This window comes from Trachurus trachurus, assembly GCF_905171665.1.
Source record: "Trachurus trachurus genome assembly, chromosome: 14".
NCBI classification, from domain to species: Eukaryota; Metazoa; Chordata; class Actinopteri; order Carangiformes; family Carangidae; genus Trachurus; species Trachurus trachurus.
The window spans coordinates 24,366,157-24,388,735 of record NC_139903.1 but is presented as its reverse complement, the minus strand read 5'-3'; the positions used below and the strand labels follow the sequence as shown (position 1 = coordinate 24,388,735).

Below are 22,579 nucleotides of genomic sequence, written 5' to 3'. Positions count from 1 at the left end.
TTACGCTTCATCTCTGCATGTTCCTGTCAGACGTCCATCAGCTACAGTGTCCACACAGGACAAACTCTCTTTGTCCTTTTCATTGGTTTCTTTTTCCACAACCTCCTCCCAGCTGCAGCTGGTATTTGAGACCTGGCTATCTTCGTTTGCTGCCTCAGTCACTGTGGAGTCTTCCACCTTCTCATCCTCACTTTTAGACGTACGCTTCTTGACCTGGTCCTCATTGTCTGAGCCCCCAGACTCCCCTGGTTCCTCTGATAAAGAGTACATCTCTCTGGAAATCTCTCCTGCCCCCGATGTGGCTTCAGTACCACCCCAGTGGCATTTGTGGAATGAGCCAAAGTCAGTGATGTCTTTGGGGAAGGTTTTCCTCTGGCTTGAATTGACACCGGGGTTCTCATCAGAGACCAAGGACAAGAGTCCATTGGGTAGACCGTTGAAGGCCTCAGGCGGCCTGGGTGAAGCTATAGAGCTGCACTGCTTGAGGATGGAAGCGGTGATCTTGAATCTGTTCAGTTTGCTTTTCACTTGGCTGCTCTGAGGGCAGGAGGAAACCTTGAGAGAGGAATTAGGGTAAGCAAGACTGGACTCCACCGAGCTGCTGCTGGCCTTTGCCCCCTGTAGAGCAGGCTTCCCCGTCTTCATCATGCCCATCACCTCATAACGAAAACTGGAGATGTCTTGTTTCAGCTCCTGGAAGAGCAAAGCAAAGAGTAAACTCCTGCACTAAACTGAGTGATGCTTTCATTTAACTATTAGTCTCATCAATCCCAGTTGTTGGTATCTGAAGAGCACTCCAGAGTATCGATTACATTTCAACTCATATTCAATACTAAGTGGATAAAATGCAAGTCATAAAGTAATGACACAGCACTTTCTTTTCTCTCAAATTTTAGCATGGCTTTATTCAAACATGACTCGAATCCTTACGAGACACCATTGAACTCATATACAGTAGTGTACAGTATAAAACAGTATAAACTTTGTGTTTTTGCATGTAATCATGTAAATAAACGGCCGAGCAGTCCATAATATCTCAGACCGTTTATTTTTGTAAAGAAATCATCACAACAAGGAAAAAGTGTTTGTTTTTGTGGCGGGGAGAGCAGGCGCTCTGTGATCGTAATGTCTTTCCAGGATGTTTCAGAGTTCGGCTGTGTGAGATGAGTGATTACATGCAAAAACACAAAGTTTATACTGTTTATACTGTACACTATATGAGTTCAGTGGTGTCTCGTAAGGATTTGAGTCATGTACCATAGATATTTGATTGTTTTTTGAGTATTTGTTGTGGTTGAATTAATTGCCCCAATGCCCCCATGGGTAAGCGTTGTCGCTATCCCGAGCACCGGGTAGCCAAGGTGTAACTCTGGTTTGCCTGCATCAATTTTAGTTGCATTTTTTGCTCCCCCCAACACTAGGTGACCATCAGGAAAAACAATTTAGGGGTCCAAAATGACCGGAATTCTCCTTTAAACCTTCACTAACTAAAGTAATCTATTTGTTGGTCAAAAGGAGAACATTAACATGGCAAACACAGAAGGATGTTTTTTTCACTTGCCTAATATTTACCCTCCTTTTGGCCTCCACCATCTCTCAATGGAAAAATCGAAACTTTTTAAAGCAGCTTAAATTGTCTGTCTGACATTTGGAGCCACCTAAATTTAATATTTTAGAGTTTTTATTTTATTTTATTTTATTTTTTACTGAAAACAGCTGTCTTGGGTTAAGTTCTAATGCTTTGTGAAAACCTCTACACGTGCTCCCAGTGAAGAGGCTAAGGCTACAGTACATGTACCTACAGTGTATGTGATCTATTAGTAATGTAGAAACATTGATTGTAGTGGCTTTACGTCTGTTCTTTCCCTGTAGAACCTGAGCCCTACCTTGAAGTTCTCCTCCGTTAAGCCCTCCTCTGTCTTGGCGTCTCTGATCATGGCAGCAACATAACGTTTCACCAAGTTCCTCAGAACCTCCTACAAGAGTTAAAATAAGTGTCACTTCAATACAAAAGTTGCAGTCAATCATTTGGGAAAAAAGATGACAAATATAAACATACAAAAAAGAAAACACATTTTATGCTACAACTCCTATAGCACTAGAATAACCCCCTGCAGAAGAGGACAAATAGAAAACCCTCTGCACAGAATGATAATGAACCTCCCACAGAGTGTAATTGTTGGGGCTATTGTACATTGTAGAGACATCGCTTTACGATTCTATTGACAGATTGAAATGGAAAGTGGAGGAAGACCATTGAAGAGCAGAATGCGTGATAATACACAAACACTGACATGTTCACACATGCACACACACACACACACACACAGTGGCAAAGGATGGTTTTCGCAACTTGCTGTGACAGACACTTCATGTACCTGATACTGATGGTTTATCCTCAGATTCTCTGCTGCTCGCCTCTGCACAGATGTGTAATGTGAAAGAAAGTGAATTAGAATGAGAGTTGCAGATGAGAGAAAAACAAACACATATTTAAATTTTCTTAGAAAACCCAAAACCCCTCGCTTGGCTGCGTCTTCAACAAATGGCATATGGAGAGCTGCAGCTGGAAGGACTGCTGCTCTAAAACATGACTTCTATCATCTGATGGGCTGCACCAAAGAATTATTATACCACTGATGAATATTTTACTGTATTTGTTTTTTGTTAGTCAATTATTCTGTTTTGTCTACTTTTGAAATTTCATGTTTTATCTTGCCATTAGTTTTAAAGTGAGAGAGGTTTAATTTACCATCATATAAAATAAAGAAAAGCAGAAAGCACGACACTTAAACAGTGATATTTGCTGGATTAGTTTCTTATCAATCTTTTCAAAATAAGAGCATGTAATGATGGAATATAGTTATTTATGTCTGGTTGAAAAAATAACAACAATTCTTCAAATTTGGATTACAGAAACACAACGTTTCAGTAGATAACAAATCCTTTCCCAACAGATCAGACTGTTTTTTTCTTGTATGTGTGTAAAGTGTTTCACACCCGACTTACCCCGAGAGTGCCAAAGGTTTCAGGGCGCTTGGAGCTTGTCCTCTTGCACACTTGTCTCTTAATCCAACATATGAGGTACAAGAATAATTTGGGGCTGGGGAGGATGTTGAAGGGGGGCGGCAGAGTGGCCCCTTCCTCAAAGTAACTCATCCACAGCTTTGTCCTGGCAAACTTCCACTCGATGTCGGCGTGATCCTAAAAAGTAAAAGTGGGGCACATTGGAAAAGCATGTTTGTATTGCATCATCTTTTCCACACACACACACACACACAGCTTTTATGTTTGCAGTGTGTTTGTTTCTCTGCTCACAGCGATGTGCTGGTAGGAGTTGTTCATCATGGCGATGAGCATGTTGAGGAGCACCACCAGTGAGATGATGTTGTATGTGCCGAACATGGTGGCGCCGATGAACTCAGTGAACTGGTGGTCCGCATCCACGTTGGTGACGTACAGGCTGATCAGACCAAAGATTGACCAGAAGAGGGACTGCAGGGTCTCAAACAGTCTGCAAGGGAGAAACACGTGTTTATCAGATCAACATGATCTGATGTCACTGATTTTGTATGAAGCCAGTTCCCCCTTGTGTTCATGCAATTCTGTGAAAACATCAGAATCTCTTAGCAACTGAAAACCTTTTTCATGGGTTTTCACACATTTTGAAACCATTAACAGCAACACACACAGACACACAGCTCTCTCTCTCTCTCTCTCTTTGCCACACTATTTCACAACATTACACACATGAAATGTCACGCTCAAGCAGCGTTCGCTCACGTGGAGAAGGCGTTGTTCTGCTCCACGCAGCGGATGCCTTTGCACTTTCCCTTCTCATCCGAAGCCTTGGTCTCGTAGTAGAAGTAGAGCTGATTCAGCCCGTTAGCGAAGGCCAGCAGGACCTGGGGAAAGACAGCATGGGCAAAGTCTTATTTACCACCTTGCACTGTGTGTTTACATCCCTGCAGGTGTGCAAACATCTGTGTTATTTACCAAGCAGTAGATGAAGAGGAACTTGAGGATGTCCAGCAGCATTCTCCCAAGAGAGATCTGCAGCGGGCCCAGATGGGAGTTGGCCGTGAACAGTGAGATCAGGCGCAGAGAACTGAAAATGTTTGCTATGGCAAACACTGCCTCCGCTACCAGAGTCGGGTGCCACATTTCCCACTGGTTCCTTGGTTTACTGCCACTGTACTGAACGGGGAGAAGAAGCAGGAACAGATGAAGAGAGAACACACACCACCTGATAAGTCTCCTGCTATACACTGAAAAGTGCTTACCTTGGTGTAGGCTACAATCTTGAGGGATATGGTGGCCAGGTATAGAGAGTTCATGACAAAGTCCATCAGGTTCCACCAGTCATGGACATAGTCTTGGAAACCACCATCCCACATTTGCTTAATCTCTGCCCAGATGAATCCTAAAAATACAGAGATAGTCTGATCAGCTGTTTGTTAAATAACCCTGGACGGTGCTTGTTTCTCGAAGGCACCAGTTCAAATTGTATAGTTATTTTTGGGCATCCAGAGGGTTCAACAAATCTGCTCATTTTCTACATAGACAACCTTCACTGAGTGGGAGTCAGAGCGCTTCAAGGTTGAGTGGGAGTAAAACTCTCCTGACTGAATCAGCACTACAAGTATCTGCCTATTTTATTAAGAAGAGTAAGAGTCTGCAGCTCTGCGACGCTGAGTTTAGTCAGTCGAGTGATAAAGCTTTACATGCTGATGTCTAGTGGGTGTAATAAAATAGGTTTGCAATGATCTTCATGGGCATTAGCATGAAACTCAAGTGTGACATTTCAGGCAGTGGACCAGTGGTTCCATTAGCTTCCATTAGGAAGGTGTGGACTTCTGTAGTGGGATGGATGACAGTGCAGACTCCTCCATGGTGGACTGGCACACATACACAGCACAATGCAACAGGACCACCTGCCCTGTGACTGGACTGTTACCCACCAATCAAGTTCAGAGGTAAAGTCACAGTTTGCACTTGCAACTTCTGAATCAAACAGTGATGGAAGTTTTAAGGTGTTCACGGAGGTGGAAACTATCGGTAGAGACCAAAAACAAAAAATGTACCAAGCTGTAAATATGTTTTTTTAAGCTGTAAAGTCGGCTCTTTTAACATGGGGGTCAATGGAGAATCGCTCACTTCTGGTCCCAGCCCCCTGTGGCAGCTGTAGAACTGCAGTTTTTTAAACGCGGAAGTGGTATTAACTTGTTGAACCCACAACTCCCCCCTTGGTCTCAACACATTTTTTTTTTTTTTTTTTACAAATACAAATCTTTTTTTCAAATGCACAAACCTGAATTTCTCATGTGGAGTTATTTGAAAACAAACTCTGGAATTGTTTGTGAACATCACTTTGCAAGCAATAGGGATTCTTCTAAATTTCTGCACCATCTTCATCTTATTGTAGTTTTGGATCCATTTACTGCACCACACTTGTGGTAAAACATGATCTGTTATGAATGAAGCTTGGGAAACCTTAATAAAAGAGTGTTACGTTGAACATCTCTTCCTGTTTTAATAGTTGTATTTCCGAACATGAGGACATCCACCCACTCTCTACTCACCCAGCACCCAGGGCAGGATCATCCACTCCACAGTGGTCGGTGCGGGGCCCTGCCTATCCTGCCGGCCCTGCTCCGTGGTGACGATGTGCTGGGAGGCCAGGAGCAGCAGGAATAGAAAGGTCAGGTAGGACGCGGTGTGGCAGATGAACTTGATGAAGGGCTTCCGGATGAAGAGGCCGTAGCGACTCTTTGGAGCGATGAGGTAGCAGAGAGCAAACACCGGGTAGAGGAGGCCGATGAAGACGCAGGTGAAAAACTTCCCTGCCCAGTGCCGCCGCCTCCAGCCGGGGAACTCATCATACCATCGCGATGCCAACAGCTGCTGGCAGTTTGGCTGGGCCACAAACTTCAAGAGACAAAAAAAGAAGAAGGGAGAGAGAGAGGGAGGGGAGGGAGAGTTGTTCTGTTCATGTGTTTGATCTACAGAGATAAGAAGAACCTCTCATACACTAATCTGAGGCGTGATTGCAACATGTAAACCTGCTGGGAGTCAGCATCTTCAGCCGGAGGCCATTAGACAGACCATAATACCCCAATGACCGCCTGCCAGAATTAGCACCTGCAGCAAGTTCCACTTCAGAGCAGACAAGTGGACGAGTAGGAAGTGTTATAGGTGTGAAAAACCGAGGCTTAATCAAGCATGCACATGGATTTATTATCAGAGGGGATCAGGTAATGGAAAGAAAAGGAAGCGTTGCACATGCATCAAGGCCAGAGGGAAGGAATCCACGTGTTGTTCATAAACTAGAGGATCATGTTTTTAGATGACTGCATCGCATTTTTTGGTTGATTTTTTTTCAGATAATAAAACAGAACTGAGATGTCTGAGTACGATCGGAGCCTCGTCCAAAGCAGACGGTATTTTGTCTACAGCAGACGATACTTTGACTCATTTCTTACCCATGACTGGGACATAAAGCAACATGTGGGAAATATTTTGTGTCCCTTTCTGTTGTTTGGCTCGTTTGATGTTTTGTGTTCTTGGGGGATCGATACCTTATGTGACCGTTAAGTGGAATAAAAAGATAACATGGGAAACTTTGTGTAAGTTGAAGCTGAAGTCCTCACGGTAACTAAGTACAGCTTTTAAAGTAATCAGCTAAAACGTCTACAACAAAACTGCAGCTGTGCTTTGAACCCGTCTCAGCCAGTTGAACTGAGGCTACGTCTGCAGCCTGGTGATCATCCAGAGGCATCGGAGTTACACTGTCTCTAAAAATGAAGAAAAAGAAAACACATCTCATGCTGTGATGGTATAAACGAATGTAAACACATACACATGCAGACACACACACACACACACACATGAGATATCATGTTGAGACTCTCTATCAGAGTCAAAGTGTTGACCGGCGCTGGTGGGTGCCAATTCACCAACACTGCAGCCTTGTTACCATGGGAACCAGAGATCCCTATATGCATTGGGGTCTGGAGAGGAATGGCTCATATTTCCATGCTTCAACTGCACTATTACCACAAAACTTGAGAGGAAACGCAGGGAGTGAATACAGGGGGTGAATTTCATGGATGAGTAGAGGTGAGGAGGAATAACTTCTCTATTCCCAGATGAGGGAAAAGGAGGGAGAGAGAGAGAGAGAGAGAGAGAGAGAGAGAGAGAGAGAGAGAGAGAGAGAGAGAGAGAGAGAGAGAGCATTAAGATAATATTGGATGATCAGTGATAAAGCCTCATTTCTTCACATGACATATTCTGATGATGGAAGAATAAAGAGGAGACGGGAGAAAAAGACCCTGCTGATTTCCCTTTTTCATCTGACTCCTTTGAGCATGAGCCTTATTATAGAGAAATTGGCTAAGCTCATTAAGTTTCACCCAAAGTCTGGAGCAGACCCCTGGGTGGTGGTGGAGAACTCTTACAATGAAGCATTTTCTCCTGGAAATTCTTTTTTAATAATTTAATAATTTCATAAGAAAGAACAAGCCACTGTTTTAAATTCAGCAGAAGTTATAGATAGACTTGCTCTGTCTATTAATAGAAAGCTCTGATATCTGTTCTGGACTTTTGAATGCAGGAAGTGAGCATCAATAAACTAAACACTTCATTGTTAGTTACCACCTGTCAGAACAACACTTCTGACTAATGACAGTAAACAAGAGGCACTGGAGCTGCCTCATGTGGTGCCTTAATCAGCATGCATTAAAAAGTGACTGTTATGCTAATGAGGTCACAAATTAATGTAATTAATACTATAATTAGGAAGTGTATCCATGCTAATACACTTGTCTAAAATCTAATCAGATTAACAACTTTAAAGAGGAAATCTGTTGTTTCACCAAGGGCTTTTTTTTTGTTTTTATTTTGTTCACACTAAATTTATTTTGCAGAGACATAATAGAATTTTATGAGTTTGGTAAAAAAAAAAAATGGAGCAAGGTCTAACAAGTGTGAGAGAGAAAAAAACAGCTGAAGGGATAAATCGCTGAGATTAATTATTTCATACGATATTTAATTTAATCCTAACTTCCATGCATTATACTAAATACTTCCCTATCCTAAAAGCAATCTCACAATCCTTTGTACTTGAGGAGAAAGTCCAAACCCTGACACACACACATGGTGCCCTGACTCTGACTGTCACAGTCACTTCCTGTGCTCAGCAGTGCTAACGGGCCGTATTTGCCCTGAGTGGCTCACTCACACAACTCCAACAGAAACTCTCCAGGTTCCAAGTCCAGTTGGAAAGTGCCTCTCTCTACATTCCCTATCGCTGTCCAAAAATAAAAAACAAAAATGCCAGGTAAGTGTTTCTCAGTGAGTCGACTCTGCAGCTCTGTGATGACAAGTTCTCCTGCAGCTTTACCAACATAAAAAGCTCTCCTCCTCCACTTTCACAGACTCACACTGACAAGCACCCACCCTCTCAGCTGGTTGCGCTGTGGTGGTTGTTTTGCTTTGGAGAGAATTGAAACACAAGTGGACATGAGATCCATAGTTCTCAACATATAACTGATACTATTTTCATTCTTCTTGTAGCCAAATCTGATCAACTTTGCTTGCATGAACTCAGCTGGTGAGGATATGGGTTTTAAGTGTGGAGGATTTCACAATGTGTAAATGCATGATTTACTTAGTTAATATATGGGGTTGTTGGTGTATATAAAAAGATCCAAATATCATCAAAACATCTGCACAATGTAGATGAATTTCCAGATGAAAAACAGGATTTGTGAACTGACCCATACATGGATGAGTTCATCAGTCTGTCTGTCACCTTTAAGGCAGCTGAACTGGTGTCAAACAGGGTGCTGATGGACTTAACATGACACAGCCGACACAGTACAACCATGAAAGCTGGTGCTGAGAACGTCCACATAAGAACATGTCCCTGAACAAACGTAGATCTATAATACAATCTAGTTTATTTGAATTTTATTTTACAAGTTAGACATCTGGTGTGTGACATTATTTCACCTTAATACACCTAAAGTTGTGTGGATATTTCCCTAAAACATTTGAGAGCTGAGTATTGGCGAATGCTGGAGACTCACTCGTGCAGACAGATATACGTTGCAGTGAAACTGAGAGTGAATTGAGAGCTAATGGTCCTTCACTACACAACACTTAAGCCTGTTAGTGCAATTTCCTCTGCCTTCAATGGAGACATTAAAAACATGAAACATTGAATTGCAGTTTTTATGAGATATCACAAGGGGGCAACGTCACGCTACAGCATGTAAAATTGATAGGTTTCCCTTAGCGCCGCTAAGAAATTCAAATATTAAAGAGACAGTCTGCTTGCTCTCTCCTCAACGTAGTCACCTACCTTTTTTTTTTTTTTGCAAGTGAATGAGTAAAACGAGGGTAATCCACTGCTGGGACCCTGAGGGTGGTAGAGGAGATAATCGGCACTTTAATGTGTATGTGTTACTGATCGTATTTATCTGATTTGACATCCCGCTGCATCAAAGCACGGAGTTCTCTGTTAGCTAAGCTCTTTAGATGAGAGGCCTGTGGAGATTTCTCCTCAGACCCGTCTAAATTGCCTTTATAAAACCCCAGGAGCACAGTAGCAGCAAAGCTGGAAAACACACACAGATGCAAGGATATGCCTAAAAAAGACACACACACTTGTTAAAGAGGGTTAAGAGGAGAAACGTCCGGCAGTTTGTTCAGTTGAAGGTCAAAGACAGGAGAACGCTGATAGAAACGGTGCGAAAAATAAAATAAATATCTCACAATCACAGGAGCTCCACTGATCAAACTGTATTGAAAATAATGACTGCTCACAGTCAAACGAGCCTTTTCAGTGCAACTAAGTGTCCACTTATCCCTCAATACCTTACAAAGAGAAGGGAGGGGGTGGGGGGGGCCAAACCCTGTCTGGCTTAAAGATCATCTGTCACGAGGCACAAAGCAATCCTATAACTACCTCTATGTACGTCCAATTACACGAGGCAGATGCCATTTTCCTCCTCTCAGGAGACGGCTGTGGACAGTGTCTCAGTGGGTTTAACATCTTTCACTGTTAACTCTCATTTAAATGTGGAACAAGCCACAATTTCATGTTAAATTTCTCCAAATCGAAAAGAAGAAAAGAACTCAAAATGTAGAATATTTTCTCATTTGGTTGCATTTATAGAAACCTGCCTGTGCTAGTCTGCTCTGTGTAGCACTGATCACCTCTAGATAGATCATTTTACTTCCACTGCAGTAAAATTACCCAGCTTTTTTTTTTTTGTCGAAATCAACTTCTCTCAAGTGTTTGGAGATGAGTGTCTGAGTGTTGAAACATGACAGAATTCGTCAGGCTGCTTCACAAGAACCAGAGAAATGTCACTTGATTGTAGCACGTACTTGAGGCTAATGCGGAAGCAGACGAAGATGGTTTATAAAGCATTTACTTCGATGGCAGATCATTTTTCTTCTTCTTTTTGTTTGGAAAATAGGACTTTACAGACTCAATTACAGAGAGCAATGACTTTATACGAGAGAGATTTTTACATCAGTCACACTGCAGCCCTGTCTAATAAATTCTCAGCGACAGCAAAATAACTTTACCTTGAAATGACTGCTAACCACCGTAAGTAGCTGGGAGATTCATCATTTGAAAAGGGCAGCTGGGTGGATTGTTAGTGTCATCACAAGACACCATCCTCCGTCAAAGTCATGGTGCAATCGAAGGGTGTTATAGATAGGAAGCAAAGAGAGGAGAAGGGCATTCTGGGATATCACCTGCACAATTTAAACTCCCCTGGGGAGAGAAAAAATGCGGCAGGGCAGCTGTGGCGAGGTTGTGTGAGACGACAGGGGTCTGTCCATCATCGTGTCCACCTGTGCACTTGTATTACTCCCAGTTGTCCTTTTCTGGCTCGACATCATCATCCGCCAGCCTGTGTCTCCATGCGCAACAGTTGGATGGATGAAGGAAGGAGAAACTGCAGCGTCACAAAAATCGACCAGACATAGCTGCTGGGCGTAAAGTGTCTGCCTCCTTGTTTCTGCTTTACCTTCATATAGTGTGGAGCAGTTGTGTGGCGTAATGTCTATTTAATCCCCTTTTCAGCTTGCCTGACGAAGCCTTAAGCCATCCCATAACTTAGCAAGTCAATTAAATCCAGGCCTCCCACGTTCTCTGTTAAACCCAGAAAAACATAACTCACGCCTCAGTTAGAGGATTTCCCTGGCAACAATTCTCCCTCCATGCACAGAACTAAAACCTGTAAAAGGAAAATATATGGCAAACTAATGTAAAGTGGTTCCAGATTAAAAAGAAATAAAAAGTAGAAAAGTAGATACATTACCTAAAACACTTCTATTACTTTTTCTATCATCAGTTATATTCATCATATAATTGCCACATTGGCTGAGTTCACCACTTGACTTTAAAGTAGGAAAATGCTCTAAAACTCAGAGGCTCATCTCTATTATTATATATGGTGGAGACAGTTTTTATAGCAGGAGCCCACATTTGATGATATACTTCTCAGGAATTAAAATGTACCTTTTGAATTAGCTTATTTGCATACTAATTGGTCATGGCTCTACCCACTGGGAAAGTCTTCATCACATCCCAGAAACAAAAGCATGCAATCAGCAGACTGTAAAACTGCATATTGTGTTTGGACTTATCAGGTTTGTACCATTAGCCTTGTAATTATTCATATATGTGCTTAAGGTCTCACAGAACTTGCTGAATTAAACAGCATGATTTACTTGCAAGGAAACTGAAACTGGGTTTTGAAACTAATAAATGCTTAATAACCACATGTTTTCCCCATGCAGTAAAAACAGATGCACTAGTGCACATGTTTTGCATTAAACATCAATAACCCTTATAGATCATGTATGATGAAATGGATGCACCCCATGGAGAAATTCCTACAACAGGTTGTCGTCTTTTTTTATTTATTTTTTTATCACAGACGGAGCTTGAGGCGAATGAACGATCATCATTTCATGCAGCCACCTAACATGTTATTTTAAGGTGGCAAATATCCCAAATCCAGAGCTGCAGCACCAGTGTTAATATTGAGTCTAGCATTAGCTCGCAGCTGTAACACTTTGGTAATGGAATTCAAGCTTCCTATCTGTCATCTCTGTGAGCTGCCAAAGTGAACAGATAAAAATCCTACCCAAAGCAGCATCTGGCAACATCAAAAAAAAGAACCTGATGCTGATCTAATGTCATTACACTTGGTTCATATTGGCTGGCAGTGACACCTATGAGAAGGATTGGCTTGGGGGGGGGACAAAAACTTGGCAGTCCTCCGCAGGCAACACACAGCGTTGCCTCGAGCATCTGGCATTGAAATCTGACAAAAAGCTGTATGGTGGATAATATTGGAAACAATACAAAATAAAAACAAAAAGAGATCACTGGAGGAGAAAAGGATGAATATCTTTTATATTACACAATTTGATAATAATCAAACTGTGATGATGCTGTTATTTCTGACTCTCCCTGTCCTGCTTAGGTGAGAGAGGATGCAGGCTGAGAGAGTTTCTGTTTTGTCCTTCACAGACCACTGCGTGCACATGTTTTAATCCTCAATGTAATGGCTGGGTAGGTGTAAAATTAACTGCAGATTTTAATCTATAGCTAAAGTAACAGGAAAGCCTGATTCATGATCAGGATAACAGTGCATGGACTGATATGTATGCATCGTGCTTACCTCTTTCTGGTGGTACTTGATGGCTAGTTTGAGTCTTGCCAGGTCGCTGTTGCCCTCCTCATCCAGTAAATTGATATCGTCTCTGTAGTTGAGGATCATCTCCAGCTCCCTGGAACTCCTTGTCTGGTCTAGGAGGTCCTTGGCAAACTGTTTACACTGTTGAGACAGCTCCTCATACTCTGATTTGAACTCGTTCTCCACCTGAAAGACACGGGTAGGGTGTATTCAGAGTACAGGTACTCGAAATGAAAATCAATACAGAATGGGAAACCTCATCTCGAGTACAGGTACATGGAGAAAACAGTGTTTCTAAATCAGACTTCGCCTCTGGATATTTTATGTGTTGATGTTTTTTTCAAACTTCTTTACAGAGTCTAGCGTCTCTACAAACAATGGTTTGAGGAACTTTTTGTTTTGTATTCCAGAGGAGAAAGTTGTTTCATCTAATCAGCCATACTGGAAGGACTGCATCCATGTCGTTTCTCCACAAACCAGTCGAGCAACAGCTCGTTATAGCATCACACTGACCTTGATATTCGACTTGAATCTACAGAACTGACACATTCTTTCACAATGCTCCTCAGATATCACATTCAAGAGGCCGAAAACAGTTTTGTGAGGTCTCAGTCATCATTGACCTTTGTCAGAAAATTGGGATGAGTTTGTCCTTGAATCCAAGAGAATCCTCGAAAGGATTCCCTCAAAGCCTCCCAGGATGTGGGACAACCTGAAAACAAAATGCCTCCGGCTCTGGTTTTGCTCTGCAGTGTTATCTGGAGAGCTTCTATTATCAGAGTTAATTAGCTACTCAGCTTTACACAGAATTTCAAATAATAAACCTTGGGTTTTATATTATTCTAGTTGGACATATCACACAGGCAATAGCTGAGCCTGGGCTGTATTTTCTCTCTGTTCTGCCTTAAATCGAATTACATTCAGCAAGAGAGCCAATAGTTTAAAGTAATGATTTATATTAATGATTGTCTAATAAATTGGCACAGCATTGAATGTAACATAGTGGTAATATGAACGAGCACTAAGAAGGTAATTGCAGATTCTCTCAGTCACTTTGATGCAACTCAAACATGAGAAACTTCATTCTCTTTATACTATACAGAGCTCTCAGAGCTATTCCCACACACATTCATAATATCATATATAAATAGTTGTGAGATTGACGTTTCTAATATGTGAGTGACTGAGACAAACTGTAGTCGATACAGCTCATATTTCAGTTCTGTTCTTGAACATCAAATCACTCATCCTCACCTTGCTGAGCTCCTGCAGCTCCCAGCTGAGCCTGAACGCGGTGAGGAAGGGGTCCTCGCTGGACAGCGCAATTAGTGAGGGGCTCGACAGCGCTCTGTAGATGTTGAGGCGTGAGCGCGAGTGCCGCAGGCTGTCCACGTCTGAGCTCGACACACACTCCACACAGTTACAGCGCACCTGCAACACCCAACCGAGCACGGAAGCATTTTAATGAAGCCCTCTTCTGTGGAGTAGAGCAATGAATGTCCAATATCCAGCCAAGTACAGTAGGTTGACTGGGTATGTTATTAAATATAGTCTGATATACAAAATGGACACATTTACATATGAGCGTAATTTACATAGAAAAACATGTCAAATCTCTTACAAGTTGTATCATGAATAATTTGATTAATGATTTTTGTCACTACCCTCTCATATTAGTTTCTTTTTAAAAGGAGCCATACGCCACTTTTCCGGTGTTTGAAATATAAGAAGATATATTTATGGTTTTGAGTTCCAAAAACACTTCTGAATATCTATTCTTATTGATCGACTGTTTTCTGGGTGATTAACAAATAATTAATAAAATATATAGTAGATTTAAGGGAAACATCTTGCATAGTTAGATGGTGGATCTAGATGGGTGGGTTTTGGGGTGTGACTGAGGGGAATATCTGCTTCACTGTGACTAACGTAATTTCATAATGTGATTTCTGTAACATATAATGTTACAGAAATCCTGCTGACCTCCGTTTCTGAATGGGATGGAATAGGGGATAGGAATGGATGTGCATTGCACAACCCAGCTGCACACAAGACTTTTGTTTATTTGCTGAAAAGCTTCTTGACATTTTGGAGGTATGAGCATTTTATGTACAAACCAAATATTGCACCACAAATTGGTTTACCCACCTCGTGTGGCTGCGGCATGGACACGCCTTTCTGCACCAGGAGCTTGATAATTTCATAGTTGTTGGTGTGTGCGGCGAGTATGATGGGAGTGATGTCAGGGGTGAAGTCAGAGAACTGCTTGTCCAGTAAGATCGGGGGGACCTGTCAGGAGAGAGGAAGAGAGCAAAGGCTTTTACCAGACCCACCTGTAGTAAATTAAGCTCTCTACACCATTTGGCTTTGGGTCTATGCAATATATTGCCAATTAATCAAAATTGGGGTCTCATTTCCCTGCTGTTTAGATGACATGCTTAGAAGTAATTGGTTTTATTAAACTTAAACTTATTAAACTAAAAAATCCTCTCTTCACCTTAAGTGTAAAAGGTCTTTACTATTAAGCAGGAAAAAAGAAACTGGTCAAATACTAGCTGGAAATTAGAAAAGCTGTGGACAAAATGCTGTTCCTATCAAGACTTCTGTAAAGGGTACAGTCCATAGCGTAGTCAAAAGCATCAGTATTTAATTTCAGGGGGAATCATTATGCTCAGAAAGAAACTCGTTCTACCTAACCCTCTTATCACCAACTCCAGCTAAGCTCTTTTGCTATTTCCATGTCATTCAGTGGGAATACACGGCCGCGGGCTGCAGAGGAGTGAGCCAGACCTTTTCGCTTCTTTTAATTGAAAGCCTATTATCTGATTCAGTGGTGGGAGTGCACAGGAGAGAGAGAGAGGGGATGGTTAGAGACCAGTTGAAGGATAAACATGCGATAGGTAAGGGCCTATTTAACAAGCAGATGCTCGGGAGGACAGATAGGAATAAAGGGCTCTGATTCTAGCGAGACAGCTTATCAGAAGTAATGTTAAAAGACATGAGTGTAGGAGCTAGAGAGAGTAGAGAGTAGATCCTCTCCACACTGTCACTGCACAACCAGGGAAGCTGAGAAAAGGATGCAGCAGTGAACAGATATTGCAAAGTAAATACTGTAAGGTGGAGGAAATCTTCATTTATGCCCCTGGTAGTTTATAACTGACCGATGGACCAATCAACAGACCATACAGGCACAGCTAAGGTCACCTGTTCAGGCTTGGGCAAGGTGGACTAAATAATAATATATGTATATCACAATAAGCATATATATGTCCATGTATATTTCAATTCCAATTTAATCATTTGATGCATAATATAACACCATCAACTTCCATCCATCCATCCATCCATCCATCCATCCATCCATCCATCCATCCATCCATCCATCCATCCATCCATCCATCCATCCATCCATCCATCCATCCATCCATCCATCCAATCTGAGCCCAGCCACCCGGCAGAGGAAACTAATTTCAGTCTCTTGTATCAGCGATCTCATTCTTTCAGTCACTACCTGAGGATCATGGCCACAGGTGAGGGTCAGAATAAAGTCTGGTAAATCCAAAGCTTTTCCTTCTGGCCTCTGCCCCCACAACGGCCTCTACTGTATTCTACTGCTGACATGCATCAACCAGCACCCACCAACCAATTAAAACATTTTTGTCTATTAGTGGTTTCTAATGGATCAATTTTAGAAAACAACAACAGCAAATTAGCACTTAACTTTTACTGCATCCCATGTGGAACAAGTTGCAATAGGCTACATGTACATGGAGTACATTATGTGAGTAGATGTGATGTATCCCCTACACCGCCCCCTTACAAAGTAAAATGATCTAATCTATTTATTTTGGAAATATAACAGATGTGAACGTAGGGCTGGGCGATATGGACCAAAAGTCATATCCCGATATATTTTGTCTGAATATCGATATACGATATATATCCCGATATTTTTCCGCAAAGTGAGAGCAAATGTTCAGTCAAAGTTAAAGCCAAATATAACAAGTCACAGGTAGTTTTATTGAAACCGGCTATTTCACTGAACAGTTGCAAAATCAAATGAATAAATAATAAACAGGTTTCTTCATCTGGTTCATGAATAAATGTTCAGTTGCTCAAATAACAAAATATAAACATAAATACTGTCTGACAAGAGTACCTTTTTTGAAATCAAAGTAATGGAGTAATGGATTTTAGAAGGCGTGATTCCATAAGGCCTCTTCTAAGATCAATGTTAAAAGTTGGCTGGAAATTTGAAAATATTGTCATTATCATGTATAATTTATTATAAGACATTTCTGTAACATAAACACCAGCTATAGCAGAGTCTTATAGAAAGGCACTCTTGAAATAAAAAAAAACTATCAATTGTCTGCACTAAAAACTAAAAAACAACAACTGCCTTGTGTCTCTGTTATTTCTCAGAGATTTTTTTTTTTAACCCGGAGTCACGTGACGTGCCCCACGTCTTTTCCGGTCAGTCGTCATGGAAACGTCACGTGACACTCACGGACCCACGGTTTGGACCAGAGTGAAAACAAACGTGTGTAAACCATGGATGTATTATATTATCATAGATCCATGGGGTAAACGCGAACCTTACGAGCTGAATCTGGTGAAAGCACCGCGGCTCACAGAGGTCTGGAGCTCTGACGCTGCTGCAGGGGACGACGTGCTAACGGCTAACGGCTAATAACAGCTAACGGCTAACAGCCGTGCTACAGCAGCTGACTGAGCCTCTAGAGCCGCGGCTCGGCTCGTTAACGGCAACGAGGTCGACGTGGACTCGGTGCGTTCCTCTCGGTCAGCTGGTGAAGCAGCGGTCTGATAAGCATGAATAAAATAGTTAGAGGAGGGGCGGAGCGGAGCGCGGCGAGCAGTGCAGGGAGCTCCAGATCAGCAGCCTGAATGGAGCAAGGATCACAGCGCAAATTTGAACTATATCGATATATGCGATATGGTCAAATTCCATATCCCATTAAAAAATATATCGATATATTTTTTATATCGATATATCGCCCAGCCCTATGTGAACGCGTCACGTTTTAGACCAAACCTGAGATTCACTGTTCTGTAGGTTGTTTTTTAAAGTGATTTCCACTTCTCTCCAAATAAGAATATGAAGAATTGTTATCCAGGGGACTAGCTCATTTTCTCACAAATATTTCATCCTCTACTGTATATTGCACCCTAAAGTAATTTTATAATATTGATATTAGTTAGTTGCACAGTTTGCTCTCATTAAACAGAGTGCAGCAGTATCTCTAAAAAAGGTGCCGCAGAGCAATGTCTGAGAGCAGTCTTATTTCGCAGAGGAGGGTGATCTAATAAGCTATATACTCCGTTCTCCACGTGGGAGGAGGAGGGATATCAAATAGTCTACATCAAACAGCCTTGGTCTGAGCCCATGCATGGAGCGGGAGGAGTGCAGGCTGCTGGATGTGAGGTTAGGACCAAAAGAGGCGAAATTATAGCCCACTTGTCCGCGTGATGCATGTTTCGTTATCATATTGATTAAAAATGCAACATTAGCATCTGCTGGGAGTTGGACTTCACAGTGTATGCCTCTGCTTTGTTTTCACAGTGCTCTTTTTTTATTATTTATTTATTTTTAAAGCCTCCCCACTGCCTTTCACCACACAACATCACAAACCTGTAGACAAAAGCCGGGATAAAATGCTGAACGGTTTTTTGTTTTTGAATGACACTGTGGAAAATAAGCTTGAGTCTTTGTTGATTCACTGGAGGCACGATAATGCCGACTTACACCGTGCTCTGTGGGAGGAGGAGGGATTCCCTTACATAACTACTGTATCTGCATGTGCACATGTGTATGTAGGTTGCACAGTAACCCAGAAACAATGAGCAAGAAGTGGACTAAGCAAAGACTGACAAGGAAAACATAAACAACAAAACACAAAAGCACCCAAGGGCCCTTTTTAATTGAGAGACAAACTGAGCTCCAACGACAGATGCATATCTGTACTCAGAGGAGAACACATGAAGAGGTTTAAAGCGCTGATATCAGAGGCGCTACTCGGTGGAAAACAAATACGTCGCAACACTTGCGAGATTATTGTGAACACATCATTCAGACAGCACGCAGAAACAGGAGAAAGACAAATACACACAATTCCAGCAAAGCATAAAATGATTCTCCTTATTAATAAATCTCATACAGGCGGCTGATAGTGGCAACAGATAGAATGCATTTCCTCCCCGACAGCCTTTTAATATAATCAATGAGTTTCTCTCAGGGAGTGATCTATTTTCACAATCTACTCGTGTGATGGGAGGAGGCACTATCTTACCAAGACATTAAGGTAAAGAGGAAATACAGCAGCTGATAGATGTCACAGCTGAGCGGTTTGGACTGGACATTTTTGGCCTGTGTATCTCAGTCCACTGCCCTAACATCCATTTAACAAACCAGTCCTGGCTGTCTCTCCTGCTTGCTCTCTCTTTGACTCCTTAATGTGCTCTTCCTTGTCCCCTTCATTTTTACCTCACTCTTTCACTTTATTTTATCAAAGCCCAGAAAGCAGCGAGACACAACAGGAGGAGCAATAACATCTCTCCAACAGTTCATCGACGGAGCCAGAGACATTTGCTCCTTCGTGGTTTACGGTGCGTTACTGATGATAAGAGGAAGATGAAGAAAGCACGAAGCATGCACATGTGTTTGTGTGTGTGTGTATGTCTCAGTGCACACTGTACATGTGTGGCAGGAACTAGTAAATGAAAAGCGGGGAGCAATCAGTGCAAAGAAGTACCAATCTGAAATTAATTAGACTATTTGTTTCTGATTACAGTAATTAAAGCAATAAAACAGGCAGTTCTCATCAAGAGGAGGACGAGGTTTGTTTATGCACGGCAGCGTTGCATTCAGAAACTAATCTAAATCCTTTCAAAAGAAAAAAGAAAGTAGAAATATGAAAACTCTCCAACTTGGGACAATAATAGGCTACATCACATTTTCTCTTGGTGAACATACTCATTATATCTGTTTTTCTAAGACCTGTTCCTTTTTTTACCAAAAAACAGAGGAGGGCTTATGAAGAAAGCTTTTTTGAAGTGTCAGCTTTTGTTCTTGCCAACAATGCAGGGTCAATTATCTTAGTTGGTATAAAAAAGCTACAGGCAGCTGCATTCAGATTGTAAGCTACACAATGGGCACCAGTGTTTTACTGGCTGACTGCAAACTATCATTCAGTCAGATTTGTAATCCCTCGTGTGATTTGGCATCTTGTTGTTTAGACTTAGAGCAGGAACATTTCTGGCCTCTTTGATCCGATTTCTAGGGCGCTTGAAGTTATTCATTTAGTTACATAAACGATTGTTTTATGATAAACAATGCATGCTGTGTGGGTTGTGCATCTGTGCGCTGTCATATTCTGCAAGATAAAATGAGGTTATTATGCCGTTTACAAACAATACTGGTCCCTTCAGTGTATCTTATCAAATAAAAAATACTGAGATGTTGAAACACGATGATAAAAGGAATGTCTTTCTTCTAGAATAAAAAGTAAATGTCACCAGCTCTCGTCTCACTCCCAGTCTTCCTCCAGCCTTGTCAGCACCTGATTCCCTGTGCACCGGCGCGCTCCAGCCTCATGAATAAGGCGCTATTAATTTAAAGGTACTACCCCCCGCCTGCTCCCACCCCCTCGCCCTCTCCTCCTCACCTGCATGCCGCCGCTGGGTTTCTTGTGATTGAGCAGCAGCTCCACAGCTCCCACCACTTCCTTGCGGATGGCGTGCAGCAGGGCATCGCCGATGTAGACGCAGAAGCTCAGCAAGAGCTCGATGATTTCAAGGTTCTCGTTCTCGATGGCGATCAGCAGGGCCGTGCGGCCGAGCGGGTCGATGCAGTTGATGTTGATCTTGAAGTAGATCTCTGCTTCCTGAAGAAATAAGGTTGTGATGGAAACACTGTTGTTTTAAGAGCTACACTGGGATTTGGTTCAAGAGAATATCACTGATTCAAAATAAAAGACAAAAAAACACCCACTGACACACTGTACACATTGATTTCTAAAGGAAACTCATCAGATCCTCCAAATGTAACAGAGGAGCTCAAAGAAAATTGATTTCCACTCACTTTGTTTGCAAGACTTTTTCATTTCCTTAACTTAACAATACAAATGTGTCAATTGGTGCAGTAAGGGAGTGTTGCTGCATGTTGTACAAGCTGTATAATGCCAGAGTCAGAACTGTTGATGGTGAAGACTACAAGTTTGTTAATTGTTAAAGTAACATTGCGGAGTTTTTCGGCCTTAAAATAATGTTTCCAGACTCACTGTAATGGTAGAAAAATGGTTAATAGGATGAATGGTGCTGCCGCTTCAGCCTGAGCCGGGTCGCATCGGCTGAAGCTGCACTATGTAACTTCCCTGCACGGGTACGAAACACAGTTCAAGAGGTTAGCCACTTGTAGCATAACACACCTGAATCTTGAACTGAACCCCTTAGCAGTTGTAACTGGTATCCTTTTGTAAGATGATATCTCTAAATCTTCTTATTGAACTGTCCATCGTGTATTCACTTGTTAGGCAATGAAAAGCAGAATCACTGTTGTGCTCATTTAAGTAGCAGTTGTGTTGGCCACATCTGGTTTAGTAGGAAAAGTGTCCTCTTCAGTAATATGAAAAAAAACAGCAGTGATTACTTCATCCTGTCTCTCTATATAGACGAGCTAAGCATGCAAATTCAAACTGTTATCTACAAGTGTCTTCTGCTGTTGTCAGAGGACACTGTGATGCAGTGCAGCTAAAGTTTGACTCTGCTCAGCTGTTACTTTATTGTTTGTTTTTTCTGGCCTTGCTGCATTGTGTTATTGTTGTTTCCATCATTTTGGGCACCCCGGGTACTGCGGTGCAGCCGCACAGCTTGTCTCTAGAAATATTTTGTGCCTCCTAAAGGTCTCACTCTTGTGAAGGCAAATAAAGGCACCAGATGTTGTTGGTAATGAGAAGTGCAACATCATCATCAGCTGCATATGTTACCCACAAAACTTCTAATCTTTTTTTTTTTTTAATCAATTCAATTCGATTAAGGATTTAATATCCATCCATCTGTCCATAATTAAGAGTTTCAGTGACTAGAGTCATCCGTCCATTCACCAATCAAAATATCAATTATTTTGGATATCTACAGTATGCACACACACAAACACACCTCCAGAGCCTGTTTGACACTCGCATAGTCCCCCTTCTCCACAGCTCCAAGATAGGCCTTCTCCAAGGGCGACAGCTCCGACTCGGCCCGGACAATTCTCAGCGGGATGCGATCCCGGTATGAGGAGCTGTCAGTCCGTCGATAGTAAAGCTGTGACATCTCCCTGGGCTTCAGCTTAGCAGCGCTCTGCTAACACTGCTACAGATGCTGCTAGGCAGGCGGGGTTCACACTGTGGAGAGGGGGCAGGGACAAAGGTGTTAGAGGAGGAAGACACTTGTTGTTGAGGAGAGACTTTCACAGGGAAGAAAAGATGAGAGAGAGGATGAACAAGAGAAGGGAACAGAAGATTATAGGATCCTAGGTCATTTATAACATGCATCAGCTCATGGGAAGTCTTTACAGATAACTTCCTGCAGCTGGAATAAAGAAAAAAACGTGTCATAAGGAATAGCACAAGTTTTCAACACTTATAAATTGTTTTCTAAAACATAAGTCACCTAATGTGTAGCTGACACTTTTGTACCTGCTGCCTTTGGGTTCCACATTTCTCAGAATTTGATGTTTTTTTGGACAAATGAAGAGAGTCTCATTTCACTGCTTTGTTCTCTCTGTTGTCTCATAAGGCCGATACTGAAGTAGAACCAGAGGGTCACTCAAAGGGCACAGACACTGC

At 42.0% G+C, this 22,579-nt stretch overlaps 1 protein-coding gene across 1 annotated transcript; it reads right to left on the bottom strand.

Moving 5' to 3' along the window:
• Positions 1-22,064, bottom strand: trpc4a (transient receptor potential cation channel, subfamily C, member 4a; the record flags this gene model as incomplete). The annotated part of the gene is made up of 14 exons (XM_083985955.1): positions 1-693; positions 1,887-1,976; positions 2,379-2,420; positions 3,010-3,204; positions 3,319-3,514; positions 3,784-3,905; positions 3,997-4,197; positions 4,284-4,423; positions 5,583-5,928; positions 12,714-12,914; positions 13,983-14,159; positions 14,877-15,017; positions 20,414-20,632; positions 21,906-22,064. The coding sequence occupies 14 exons, from the start codon at positions 22,062-22,064 to the stop codon at positions 1-3; spliced, it is 2,922 nt and encodes a 973-aa protein (XP_083842081.1).
• Between the last annotated feature and the right edge of the window lie 515 nt (positions 22,065-22,579).